At 41.3% G+C, this 14693-nt stretch overlaps 1 protein-coding gene across 3 annotated transcripts in view; it reads right to left on the minus strand.

Annotated features, from left to right (window-relative positions):
* Window positions 1-11571, minus strand: part of LOC139461050 (uncharacterized) — a 39825-nt gene extending 28254 nt beyond the window's left edge. For all 3 annotated transcript variants that reach the window (XM_071242563.1, XM_071242564.1, XM_071242562.1), the window contains exons 1-3: window positions 11503-11571; window positions 8104-8208; window positions 4883-4985 (exon numbers count right to left, since the gene is read on the minus strand). In XM_071242563.1, the coding sequence (XP_071098664.1) occupies window positions 4883-4985 (103 nt within the window). In that variant the 5' untranslated portion in view covers window positions 8104-8208; window positions 11503-11571. The remainder of the gene's footprint in view (window positions 1-4882; window positions 4986-8103; window positions 8209-11502) is intronic.
* Between the last annotated feature and the right edge of the window lie 3122 nt (window positions 11572-14693).

The raw sequence follows: 14693 nt of genomic DNA on the forward strand, positions 1-14693 counted from the left end.
AGTATCGAGATATATATCGTATCTCACACACCGTATCATTACACCTTCACTACGATCACATCTTCAAAATGTCAAATCTGTGATCAAATGTCCCTAAAACATGCGGGCACTGTAGCTCACCTGGATATGCAGTCCACAATTCAAAATGACAACAAAGACACAATTAAAAGAAGTTGATGACATCACTGCTATTCAAATGTTTTCAGTGTATATACTGAGGAATAAAACAAACCAACTGATTTGAACAAAATATAACATCATCATAAGGAGAAACATACATTAAAGCTCAGATTCCTCCGTCTGTCGATGTCAGAGGAGGAATAGTTTACACAGCCAATATGCCTTTGAGAGAATTTAAGAGCATGGTCAAACTTCCTGATTCTTGATCTTATCTAATTGATTAACCATGGTAACAGTACACTTTGTCACAACATGATCTGTATCTTGATACCTGATACAGAGTTGAAATTCTTTGTATTCGGAGTGGCAATGGCATGAACTAAATACTAATGTCAGTTCCTGGTGCCTCCACATCACACACAGAAATCAGACATTTCTTTTTACATATATACACTGTGAAGATGTGTGTTGTATAAAGCCAGTGATGAATATACCGCACAAATAAATGAGAACAAGACGTTAGAAATGGACCTATGAACATGCCAAACTTCCCAAATATAACTGATCATTATCTAGGTCATGGAGTGCCAAGGGGCCCACCTGACAACTATGCGAGTGCCCCGTGGCACACTTGAAAAGTCCAAACTGATCTTTAGTTGCACTCCATGCATCAGAGAATAACCTAACAACCAAACACTTCTTTTAAGCAGTGGGTATTAAACAACACAAACACTGATATCGGACTTCTATACACCTGCAGAGGACATACACACATCTTCTTACATTGTTGGACATAAAGTCAAGGAGTCCTTGTTGTAACACTGGTATAAACAGCTAAAAATTCATGGGTTTTCTAAATTTATATTCTAAGACATCACACTCCAAGAACCTCCCTCCACCCTAATTTTAACACTGCAATACAATACTTGTCTGCATAGAGAGATGACACCACCATTGTCGTGTCTGGAGAATCCAGTCTCAATGAAGGATCATGACTTCTTCAGCCAATGAAATGTCAGCTTTCTTGATAATTTGGCCTTATTTCTTTACCTCAATTTGGAGATTTCAAAGTCAGCAAATGAAACTTGCTACAGAACAAATATACCCTTGAAAGTACCTCCTTTTGTGCTGATGCCTTGGCAAGCTGTATCCACAACAATAGAAGAGTTTTATTAATATTTTTCGCATTTGTAACACTCTGATTATATTCGTTTTCAAGAAATGCTTCAGAGATGCTTGTCTGAATGCTTCACTCACTCGTACTGAGAATTTAGAAGCCTGGATGCTGATTGGCTGAAAGTCCACCTGATACAACGTCCCACGGATATGTCCTCAGAGTGTCACACAGAGAGGTATTGTATCTCAATAAAAGGTCTTATTTTAATGTGACCAAGTTATACACATCGGTTATCTTTCTCCCTGAATACAGAATTGCTCTGTCCAAAGTTTTTAGTCCACAAAAGATGGTGAACAGTTTTAGATGACAACACCAGTCCATTCAATAGATCAAATTGAGAGGTGAAATATTAGTAAATGTGTTAAAGAAGTGAACCAACAAGTGAGGAACTGGTGCATTAAAGGAAGTTAGTAAAACAAAAACAGAAGACTGATCCCAAGAAAAGAATTCAACCAAATTCCTACCTTTTGATTTTGGAAGTCTAACTCTCAAACCACTTGACATTATAGAAAGCTGTCTATAGTCTCACACACAATGTTCAAATGGACCAGTTTAACTAGTATATGGATGGGGCTTAGCCTGTAGGGGCCGAGTCATGAATTAGGCGGACAGACTGAGCCAGCCGCGGAAGAACTTGTCTGGGTGAGTGTGGACGTGTTGTTTGATTGGGCAGGTGCCTGATCACAAATTATTCCTGACACAATTCTGATGTAACACTGGAACAACCAAACAAGAAATGTATTATTGCATCAGACATTATAATGACATTAACAAGATTAGAACAAGCAGGTCAGAGATGAATGCCACTATGGTGAAATCCACAAGCACGTAACTGGTGCTGACGGACCTAGAAACATAATCTGTGCAAATCTGGGATTAATAATTAATGATGGGTTTCTGGCATGCCAAAGGGAAGCAACTCTGCCGGACCAACTGGGACACCTGTATCACCATATTGATGATCATCATAGAGAGGTAATGTGAAGGAGGAGGATGACATAGAGCAGCGGACCCGTGAAATCTGGGGTACAATAGGTCTTCAGCAACCCATGCTGGCCGTATGAGGCTACTTTGGTTGTCGTTAGAGGCGATGAACAGGATCAGGTTGCCAGGCTTGCTGACTTAATTTTTGATGTCATCATATCCCAATTGCGTGGATCGATGTTCATGATGATCATTGGATTGTCTGGTCCACACCAGTGTCCCCGCTGGCTTTTGAAACTGCCAGTCCTAGTGGACTGGCAACTCTAAAAATTACCAGTCCCCCCTAATTTTTGTCAGTCCCAACTTTCAACAAATCAAAAATGATGAAAATTAGCTGGTTTTAATTCTTTCAACATCATGTTCAGTGCAATGAGTCATCTCTGAAATAACTTAGTTAGATCTACATGTCATTCACACAAACTTCAGTCACAATTTTCTCTCTCTCTCTTTTTTTTTTTAATATTCCGAGACAAAGTCACTACAAATTGATATTTAACCTCGAAGCAAAGTGAAATGTTATTTCCTTGCACTAAAAAAAGACAAGGGAAAGACCTGATGGTAACAGACACGCTGACTTCTTTAAAAAAATATATTTCTATGAATATCACTGATGTTTTGTTCCACGACAAAGATTTATAAGGATCTTTATTTGCCGGTCCAGACGGACTGGCAGTCACCTGAATTACCAGTCCAAGCCTAAATTTACTAGTAAAAAAATGGAAATTACCGGTAAACGGGAACACTGCCACAAGATTATGTAAAGACCACAGTCATAAAGCTGGAATATTGCTGAGTGCGGCGTTAAACAACAAATAAACAAAGAAACAAACAAAAAATAGTGCAGGAGGCTACTCCCTATCGTGCTCCTTAGTAGTCAACAGCTTGTTTGTTTGTTGTGAACAAATGATATTGAGAACAATCCACACTGATGAGATATGATGACATGCTATAAACCAAGTCATTTAATTTTCTAGAAAGTTCTACTTGCTTCATTACAGAGATTGTGAATCAGTAATTAAATATATTTAAAGAAAGGAATCTATGTATCAATGATATAAGTAACACATATCACACATGCTACAAGGCCTTCTTTACGTGGTTCACGGATGCAAATTTTCACAAATGTGCAATAAAAGTGAAATTGTGAGAACAGTCCCTTCTACATTCCATGCATGTGAACTTATTTTGGTTATATCAAGAATTTCAAATGGGACTACATTGGAAGTGTAGTAACCCCTTGGCTGGAGCAACGTCCCATGCTGCAGGGGCAAGACACCTTGCAGTCACTATGAGCCAAGTACTGAGTCAGGTCCCCCACAAGGGAGCTTACTCTAAAATAAATGAATGTGTATGCTGCAATCTGATTGGTCAGAGAATGTTACAAGGGATTTGATCCTAGAAATTCTTTGGCTTTGTGAAATGGATGCCACAATAACTAAATATTAGCTTCATCAATATATAAAAGGACAACTTCGATTTAGTCTGTGTTTTTTCCTTATTCTGTTCACCAGGGAAAATCAGTTTTTACAAAGAAGCATGTCATCCATTGTATCATGATGTCATAGAATTCCAGACGGAAATTTGATATCACATAATGTTTAGTTTCTAAGTATGCAGTCACAGCTGCTTGTTTCAGAAGCACTAACACAACACTAAACTTTAAGCATTTTGTTGGTTGTGTTTAACGCCAAACTCAGCAATATTCCATAAATAATATCCAACATAATACAGTGACTGCTACCACACATGCCTTGTCATTATTGTTTTAAATATATAGAGTAACACGAAAACTTAAATACAACAATATCAGAATATATTATTCGGATTCCATTTTTTCAAATCATTGCATTGAAATTATTTTCTGTTATATTATTGGGTATGTTTTATCTTAATCACGGGTAGATTGGGAGAATGATTGCTATTTCCGGCTCAATACAAGACAATACACGCGGTAATCCTAATCCCTGCATATAAAACAATGCCTAGCAGGACAGGAAATACAAATGAATTGTAAATCATCATGTCTAGCGATGTGAAGTCGCTAATTACATATTTTCATTTACATAGTTTGTTATCGCATTGTTCGTTCACCTGAAGCGATATGATGAATGTGTAACCTTTACATAGGCAGCCCCTTTTCTTTTGAGTCTTTTTTCTGGTTCTCCAAATCTGGCTTATCTACAGTCATATATATGGTACAATACCCAGCTCACTCCATATTGGTCGGCTTTCACAGCATGGCCTCCTGGGAACACAGTCTACCCTGGTTTGCAGTCAGGGCTAACTAACACGATGATCTCATGCTCCTTGACAACATGTACGAGGGGACAGTTTCACAAACCAAGAAAGCAGTCTCTGATAGATATATTCCCCATTTTTGTAATATTCTGCTCACTATTATCATAGACATTGGATGAGAAGAAAATGAAAATAGAGGATAGTTTGCATAGATATTGTGATGTGTTGGTGCCTAAGGACTAATGTGTCCTCCTGTCGGGCAATGATCAAAGGCATCTTTGAAAGACAAACTGTCATTCCAGATAGTGCTCCAGCAAGTCATAGTTCACATGCAGCGCTCATATATATATATATTGTGCTTACCTGAAGTGGACAGCCCAGGGGAGTAGGCAGAATCTCCCTCGATGGAGAACCGCTTGGCCCCGCTCTTCTGCCGGGCGGACCGGGTGCGTCTCCGGGACGGCATCTGCAACAGCAACATCACAGTGGTGACCCAGAGCAACATTACAGTGGGGGCACAGCAACATCACAGTGGTGACCCACAGCAACATCACAAGCGCGCCCCACGGCAACATCACAGTGGTGACCCACAGCAACATCACAGTGGTGACACAGCAACATCACAGTGGTGACCCACAGCAACATCACGGTGGTGACCCACAGCAACATCACGGTGGTGACCCACAGCAACATCACGGTGGTGACCCACAGCAACATCACGGTGGTGACACAGCAACATCCCAGTGGTTACCCACAGCACATCACAGTGGTGACCCACAGCAACAACACAGTGGTGACCCACAGCAACATCACAGTGGTGACAAAGCAACCTCACGGTGGTGACACAGCAACATCACGGTGGTGACACAGCAACATCCCAGTGGTTGCCCACAGCAACATCACAGTGGTGACCCACAGCAACCTCACGGTGGTGACCCACAGCAACATCACAGTGTTGACACAGCAACATCAAAGTGGTGACCCACAGCAACATCACAGTGGTGACCCACGGCAACATCACAGTGGTGACCCAGCAACATCGCAGTGGTGACCCACAGCAGCATCACAGTGGTGACCCACAGCAACATCGCAGTGGTGACCCACAGCAGCATCACAGTGGTGACCCAGAGCAACCTCACAGTGGTGACACAGCAACATCACAGTGGTGACCCACAGCAACATCGCAGTGGTGACCCACAGCACCATCACAGTGGTGACCCACAGCAACATCACAGTGGTGACCCACAGCAAAATCACAGTGGTGACCCACAGCAACATCGCAGTGGTGACCCACAGCAGCATCACAGTGGTGACCCACAGCAACATCACAGTGGTGACCCACAGCAACATCACAGTAGTGACCCACGGCAACATCACAGTGGTGACCCAGCAACATCGCAGTGGTGACCCACAGCAGCATCACAGTGGTGACCCACAGCAACATCGCAGTGGTGACCCACAGCAGCATCACAGTAGTGACCCACGGCAACATCACAGTGGTGACCCAGCAACATCGCAGTGGTGACCCACAGCAAAATCACGGTGGTGACACAGCAACATCAGAGTGGTGACCCACAGCAACATCACAGTGGTGACCCACAGCAACATCACAGTAGTGACCCACGGCAACATCACAGTGGTGACCCAGCAACATCGCAGTGGTGACCCACAGCAGCATCACAGTGGTGACCCACAGCAACATCGCAGTGGTGACCCACAGCAGCATCACAGTGGTGACCCAGAGCAACCTCACAGTGGTGACCCACAGCAACATCACAGTGGTGACCCACAGCAACATCGCAGTGGTGACCCACAGCAGCATCACAGTGGTGACCCACAGCAAAATCACAGTGGTGACCCAGAGCAACATCACAGTGGTGACACAGCAACATCACAGTGGTGACACAGCAACATCACAGTGGTGACAAAGCAACATCACAGTGGTGACACAGCAACATCGCAGTGGTGACACAGCAACATCACAGTGGTGACACAGCAACATTACAGGGTTGACCCACAGCAACATTACAGGGTTGACCCACAGCAACATCGCAGTGTTGACACAGCAACATCACAGTGGTGACCCACAGCAGCATCACAGTGGTGACCCACAGCAAAATCACAGTGGTGACACAGCAACATCACAGTGGTGACCCACAGCAACATCACAGTGGTGACACAGCAACATCACAGTGGTGACCCACAGCAACATCACAGTAGTGACCCACAGCAACATCACAGTGGTGACCCACAGCAACATCGCAGTGGTGACACAGCAACATCACAGTGGTGACCCACAGCAACATCGCAGTGGTGACCCAGAGCAACATCACAGTAGTGACCCACAGCAACATCACAGTGGTGACCCACAGCAAAATCACAGTGGTGACACAGCAACATCACAGTGGTGACCCTCAGCAACATCACAGTGGTGACCCACAGCAACATCGCAGTGGTGACACAGCAACATCACAGTGGTGACCCACAGCAACATCACAGTGGTGATACAGCAACATCACAGTGGTGACACAGCAACATCACAGTAGTGACCCACAGCAACATCTCAGTGGTGACCCACAGCAACATCACAGTGGTGACCCACAGCAACATCACAGTGGTGACACAGCAACATCACAGTGGTGACCCACAGCAACATCACAGTGGTGACACAGCAACATCACAGTAGTGACCCACAGCAACATCTCAGTGGTGACCCACAGCAACATCACAGTGGTGACCCACAGCAACATCACAGTGGTGACACAGCAACATCACAGTGGTGACCCACAGCAACATCACAGTGGTGACCCACAGCAACATCTCAGTGGTGACCCACAGCAACATCACAGTGGTGACCCACAGCAACATCACAGTGGTGACACAGCAACATCACAGTGGTGACCCACAGCAACATCACAGTGGTGACAAAGCAACATCACAGTGGTGACACAGCAACATCGCAGTGGTGACACAGCAACATCACAGTGGTGACACAGCAACATCACAGTGGTGACAAAGCAACATCACAGTGGTGACACAGCAACATTACAGGGTTGACCCACAGCAATTGTACCATGACAACTGTCAGCCCGTTTAGAAACACACATGACTGGTCCAGTTTTTATTTCTATCCTTGAACATGAAAACTGAGGCGAACCATTGCAAATGTTTTGAGTACAACCATACCAATAGTATAGTCAATGATATGCATTGATATTTCTTCTCTGCATCCATTCCATACCTTTGTGCGTACTTGACTCGCATGGCTGCACTGTGTTAAACCCTGCTATAATTAGTAAGTATGTCTTTACAATGCTCTTTCCAACATACGTACTATAGACAAAATATTAACCCTACGTATGAACAGAAATGTGGAAATAGGGAAAATATTCAATTGTTTTGGGGCAAGTAATTACATGGTGATCTTCCAGAATTTATTTAGTACGCTCAACATAGGAAAATCTATGGAAAATGATGCCAAAAGACCAATTGGGGCGAGCCGGCGAGGTGGGCTCGTCTAATGTGCTGGGGGAAGATACTGAATAGGAAACTTGCAATGGAGATTTGAAACAATAGATGCTTACTTTGGGCTGATTACCAGAATCTCTGGAAGACAGGTAGGTAACCACTCAGTGAAACATTCCTCCCGGGGTTATCTCCTCTTGATTTCCCACCATGCCTTCTTGTAACTGCAAGAAGAGTAAAGAAATAGCCTAGAAAACAGTTCTTTCCACTGAGGAGGTTAAACAAAGATGTATTTCTTATTGGAGCTTGCTACAGGGCACAGTCAACTGATAAAGATATTCAGGTACTTAAGGTGAATGCCGCTGCAACAAGGCTAGACAAAGCAGTTACAATTTAACTGAAAGTTACCCCATTCCTTTGTATTGAGACTGACAATAATTGTTTTCATGTCTGAATTCCCAAAATGACTATGTGAATCTTGCTATGCATTAAGCATGTTCACATGTCCATTTTCCATGTCTGTCCCATCAATCATTTCAATGATACAATACACACTGTCACATGGTACTGTAGTTAAAATAATATTTCTTAAGCTCTTCAGGCAACTTGGAACTTATTTTAACTAAGCCATCAGAACTAAATACATGGAATTCCTACCCTGATTGGCATGATTCAACTAGCCAGCTACAAGACTTCATAAAGTCAAATGCCCTTTGAAACTTCTATTTTCCTCAAGCTTGCATACACTTCCAGCACTTAACATGCTTGATGGAGTCTTAACTATACTGAAACATTTGCAAAACAAATTCAATTTTTTCGAGATATTTGTCAAAATGGCCTTAAAAGTCAAATAAAGTTGTTCTGGGTATTAAGGCATGAGAAAATCAAACACAACAATGCCATCAGGCAGGTTCAAATCTCATTCAGTGTTTCCCGTTGGACAAATACACATCTTTTCAGTTTTCTAGTTATGCATTTTCATTGTGTCAGTACACAAACATTAGTGTCCCAAACACAAATAAACATGTAAAATCATTCGTGACCAACTCGTGTTATTCCGGGACAAGCCGAATAGCGACTCATGCCCCTCTCATGGCCATTTTCGCGACCGGGTTCCGTCTTAGTGCAAACAGGCATACCTAAAACAATTGTCAATTGGTTGCGTAATGTTTCACATATATTTCCCCGAATATCATATATATATTTCAAATGCATTTTAAAGCACATCTTGACATGCGGAATTATACAGTATGTTTGAACACTTTTAACTGTGTCTTGGGTATATTTTTAGATGCAAGACATATGTAAAATCAAATATTATTTCTGAGGGATTTTTGACAAAGAACTTGAAATCTGTTGGTTTGTCGTATTTTCGCACATAACATTCATCGATAGGGGGACGAGTCTTCTTGCAGGTTACGGAAAGGGGTGAGTAGTGACGAATGACATATACAAGTGGCAAACCTGTTTGGTGGGGTCCCAGGTTAGAATAAATCTACAGCACTTGTCTGAGGAGGTGACTAAAGTAGTTGCTTGGTTTAGTGCATGCATGTCACCGTACCCTGACAGCATGGAATGTTGTCCATAATATCAACCAATGGTTTGTCTGACCCAGACTCCATGCTGTGACATAATGCTAACACTGCCGAGTGCAGGGAACACAACAAAGAACAGGATTCAGGACTTTCAATGTCTTGGGACTCTTTTCTTTGTCACAACACATGCATAGTTTTGTTAATTACATTTTTTGGCAGTCAGGAAGTGACACGCATATGGTGTGTGATGATGACATGAGCGAAAGCTTTAACCATTAGCTACCCCAGCCCTTTTAGGCTGTTAATACACAAGGTGAAATCAGGCATGTCCAACAACCACTGGAGCATGGCAATAAAGAGAGATCAGTAGACAAGTGTTTCCGTACTGTAAATATCATATATTAGGAATAAAAAAAACATATTATGCGAGCCTTTAGTGAAATTCACAAATTGTTGAGGTAATAATTTCTTTATCACCTAATGTCATGCTTACAATAAAGGATGTTTAAGATGTACTTTCACTCAATGAAGTAGCTTTATCATATTTGAGTGAATCACCCAATTCATCATACCGTACTTGCTGCCATGTTTGTCTCCATGTTTCTGTGACACGGTGGAAAACTCCTATCTAAGCATATTGTGATATATGTATCGGATCAGGATACCGAGTTCATCGGACTGATTTATTGCATCAATAACACTAGCCTTGACATGATAATTTCTATTATCAGGTTTTAAACTTCACATTCACATTACTAAAGAAACAGAATATATTTACACAGGACGAGGGTGTACTAGGCTCCCTGGTTATGGCAAACTGTAAAGTAGCTGAACAATTAGAAACATTGGTATGAAACTAAAGACATGTTCCAATGGTTGACACCTATCTCTTTTCTTTCTAACACTTGCAAGTTTTGGAATTATGTCATAATCAAATACATAGTATGGATAAAAATGAAAGAAAAGGACTATTTTTCTAACTTCAAACGAAAATCTAAGTATGAGCAAGTCTGTGACCCAAGATGACTTTTTTATCATGTAGTCATAAGTCCCAAACATGCAACAGCTGAACTGAACAAAGTCTAGTTCTCATTCATAGGAACACATCTAACTAATAACTGATGTAACTGTGTTGTAGAGGAAACTTTATTTTTTCTTATACCAGGACCAATAAACAGAAAGAGGCTTCAATGTTTACTGATATATAACTGCATTGAATGCAATCACAAAATACAATGTTAAAATACATCTGAACTCAAAAAAAGAAAGAACATACAAACATTCATCTAATCTGGAACAAAATGATAATTTTTCCTCCAAATTTGCCTGCCAGGGACACTAAAGTCTAGAATTCTTTACAAACACCTGCAAATGTTTCAATAATAACACATGTCACTCCTAAATTTCCATTATTTGACTATGGCCCATATCATAGAAAAATAAAACCCTTTGCCCTTTACAATATTCGGCTGATATTGGTTCATATTAGCAACATTATTTATTACAGATTGAAAACATTACACAGGTTAGAAAATATGACAAAATATCGAGGTCTTACAATTGTTTATGTTTTGTTTAGCGTACGAACATACATGTTGATACACAACTAGTCATAACACATGTCTGAGAAAACATCTTTCTGATCTAAAAATAGCCCGCATACAACCCGAGTCGGTAGTTGCCCAATATCAAACCGACTTCTCCGTGACAAATCAATAAATGAGCAGTATTAAAAACCCTCTATATGTACATGACTGTCATGCACTTGCCGTGAAAACTCATTTTTAATGAAATCCCACAGATATGTTGTATATTATCATAACACACCGTCCAAGATGGCGGACGTCTGACTACCGTAATAAAGCAGAATAAACAACGGGTTTCATATGCTTCCTTTCAAACTCAAGCAGCTTGCATGTTGTAGCGCGATTTCTAAACTACGAGAAACGCTTCTTTGAAATGCACAAAATCAATAATACATACATGTTTTTCCTAATATGAAGCCGGTGTCACAAGAACTACAACTCCTGCATGTCTATATCAAACGTCACGTGACCTCATGTGCGCGAAATTGCAAATGGAATATTTCGTTTCACAAGGGATGCGCTAATGTGATTTATTGTTATGAAAAACATATCTTTATATGCAGATTATATGTCCGATTATATTTGCTATAAATATCATTCCAAATAATTTGTAAATTGACTTTGTTGTATGAAGAGCCGTTCTGCTATCGAGAGTATTTTCCAACAAGACTATTTTCCTTACGTCAATTCCTATCATTCCATGCTAACTAGGTATTCTGTTGGAAGTTGTTCCCAAGAAGCGCTTTTACAATACTTTTGATCGGAAATAAGAATTCATCATTTCCATGTGACCAGTAATGTGATTAAACATAAATTAACACTGTCAAAAGTGGAAAGACAAAGTTACTTTGCCAAATACATCCATTACCATGATGTTAAAAATGTCATTGAAATTAGTGAGTGAGTGGGGTTTAGCGCCGCTTTTAACAGTGTTCCAGTTATATCACGGCGTGTCAGCTTAATGTGTGAGGAAAGCCCGGTGATGAAGGTCTAAGACGTTTACCACTTCCGTGATACCCACGAGCACGGGTATGGTGCTGACAAACCTTGAAACATAATCGGGGCGAATCGGGACTCGAACCCACAATCATAGGTTTCTGGCGTGCCAAAGGGACGCAACTCTGCACAGCGAATCGCGGCGCTTTAGACGACTGGGCCACCCGTGCCCCCTGTAAAAATTAAGATTCTGTATGAGAAGACCATTCTAAATCTGTTTGGGATTTTCCTTCGAGGTTTATGGTTGTGGGGGCGCATACGGGAGGTTATGGTGGCGGGGGACCCACACGGGAAAGAAAGATCGTGAAAGCTACCTACCGTTTGAGTGGAGGCATCTAGAAATTTCGAATTCTAAATGAACACAGTCTCAGGTTACAGTATGACAACACAGTCTCAGGTTACAGTATGACAACACAGTCTCAGGTTACAGTATGACAACACAGTCTCAGGTTACAGTATGACAACACAGTCTCAGGTTACAGTATGACAACACAGTCTCAGGTTACAGTATAACAACACAGTCTCACGTTACAGTATGACAACACAGTCTCAGGTTACAGTATGACAACACAGTCTCACGTTACAGTATGACAACACAGTCTCAGGTTACAGTATGACAACACAGTCTCAGGTTACAGTATGACAACACAGTCTCACGTTACAGTATGACAACACAGTTGTCCGTTTACCGGCCTAGCTATACGCGTGGCCACCATCTGTTTGCCTATCCACCCCAGTTGGCCTGACCGTTATACAACGATAAGTAGTTAACGGCATTATGCACACACGATGTTCATTCATAAACTACTGGGACGTGCAAGGGTGGCCTAATCGTCTATAACCCACAATTAGAGACCATATATCGGTATTGGGTAACTGATGGGTGTTATGGCTAAAAATGGGACCGCATCAAAAGGGTACCAATATTGCCAACTCGGTACCTCGAAAACGACACTGTATTTCAATACTACGTATACGAGCTTTCTGGAGGTGGCCGCCCCATTATTTACATCTGATGCCATTTGTGTGCGCACTGCCTACCATGATAACACGTTGATCTGGTTGTGAAAGTAAAAGTAATCATGGTTTACATACAATGGGTGTGACCTGACTTTAGGGGGGTAGGCTTTTCTGAGGAGTCGCCCCCACTCGACCCCACCCCCCACCCCCACCTCAACACACGCTCTGATATATATTAACAACTAACGTCTAGTCTCTAAAATAAATATATTTCAAAGAAAAAAACAGCTGTTAAATACTCTTAAAACAATATAATAAAAAGGAGCCCATGCAGAGACTCTCTTCATTTTATGAAACTACAGTAATTTAGACTTTCATGGGCTCTCTTGTATATAGTTATTACAGGGTATGTAAGCGAACATACAGGGTATGTAAGACAGGCAAGGTATTTGTATTTGATGCCATATAAGTTTATGAGTTTATTACAGGAATAATTAGTGGTAACACCACTCATTCCTTCAGATTACCTGTCATTACACAACAAGTGCGTCTGTTTATTGCGTAACGATGAATGACAGTCAGTGATTCCAATTGGACATTTATCTTATCTGGGGATCATTTTAGTCTAATATTGGGTTATAAATAGAGATTATCATAAGTACACGAGCTCCCTCAAAATCCCAGAAATAAGCTTAAACTTACCCATCTCAAAATCAGAAATCAAAAGCGTAAACAAGCAAAAAATCACCAAAAATGGCATAACCTATATCTGAACTCAAATAGCCAAATCAAAAAAGTACTCAGGAAACCACAAACCAAACCAAAAATTCTCCATCCATCAAAAAAAATCGACAGAGTAATCACTAAACTCCAAACAGGACACACCAACCTAAATAACCACCTATTTTTTTTTAAAACAACATACTACAGGTAACTGCCCACACTGCAAACAACTAGAAACCCCAGAACACGCACTCATCCACTGCACACACTACCTAACACATCGAACCGCATTACAAACCACCCTCAATCTAAACAAGGCTCTCACTCTAGAAGCAATACTAAACCCACAAAATAAACTAGAAAACTTCAAGGCCTTAGGCGTATTCTTAATCAAAACGGAACTTATAAAACGCATCTAAAAACACTATAATCTACCAAATCAAAATTACATAAACAAACAAACATCCACCATACCCAGCTCCCTTAGTTCTCCTCCCCAACCCCATCGGCATCTATTCCAAATCTCAAAATTCCCAAATTCTATATAAGCAACCCTTAAAGCCCCCTCTTGGGTTGCACACACCACTTTCGCCCCTTTCGGAAACACATTAAATGGCCTGGCCGGGCCCGTGTGCGAAATACGCATCAGTCGGAAAGCGCACGTTGAATCTCCAAAGTAAGTAAGTAAGTAAGTAAGTACACGAGCTTGTTTCATACGGATTGTACGACGGAAGTGTCAGAATTCTTGTATTTCATGAGCGAGAGTGAGGGTTATTCATAAATTCTTTCATGAGTTTCGTAAATAGAGAAATTATACTCGCATGTGTCACACTATAATACACGACTTCTTACACGAGTTTCGTCAAAACAAAATTTCTACAACACAGTTTTATTTACAAGTTGACAAAC

This window comes from Haliotis cracherodii, unplaced genomic scaffold, assembly GCF_022045235.1.
Source record: "Haliotis cracherodii isolate W230 unplaced genomic scaffold, xgHalCrac1.p SCAF_14, whole genome shotgun sequence".
NCBI lineage: Eukaryota > Metazoa > Mollusca > Gastropoda > Lepetellida > Haliotidae > Haliotis > Haliotis cracherodii.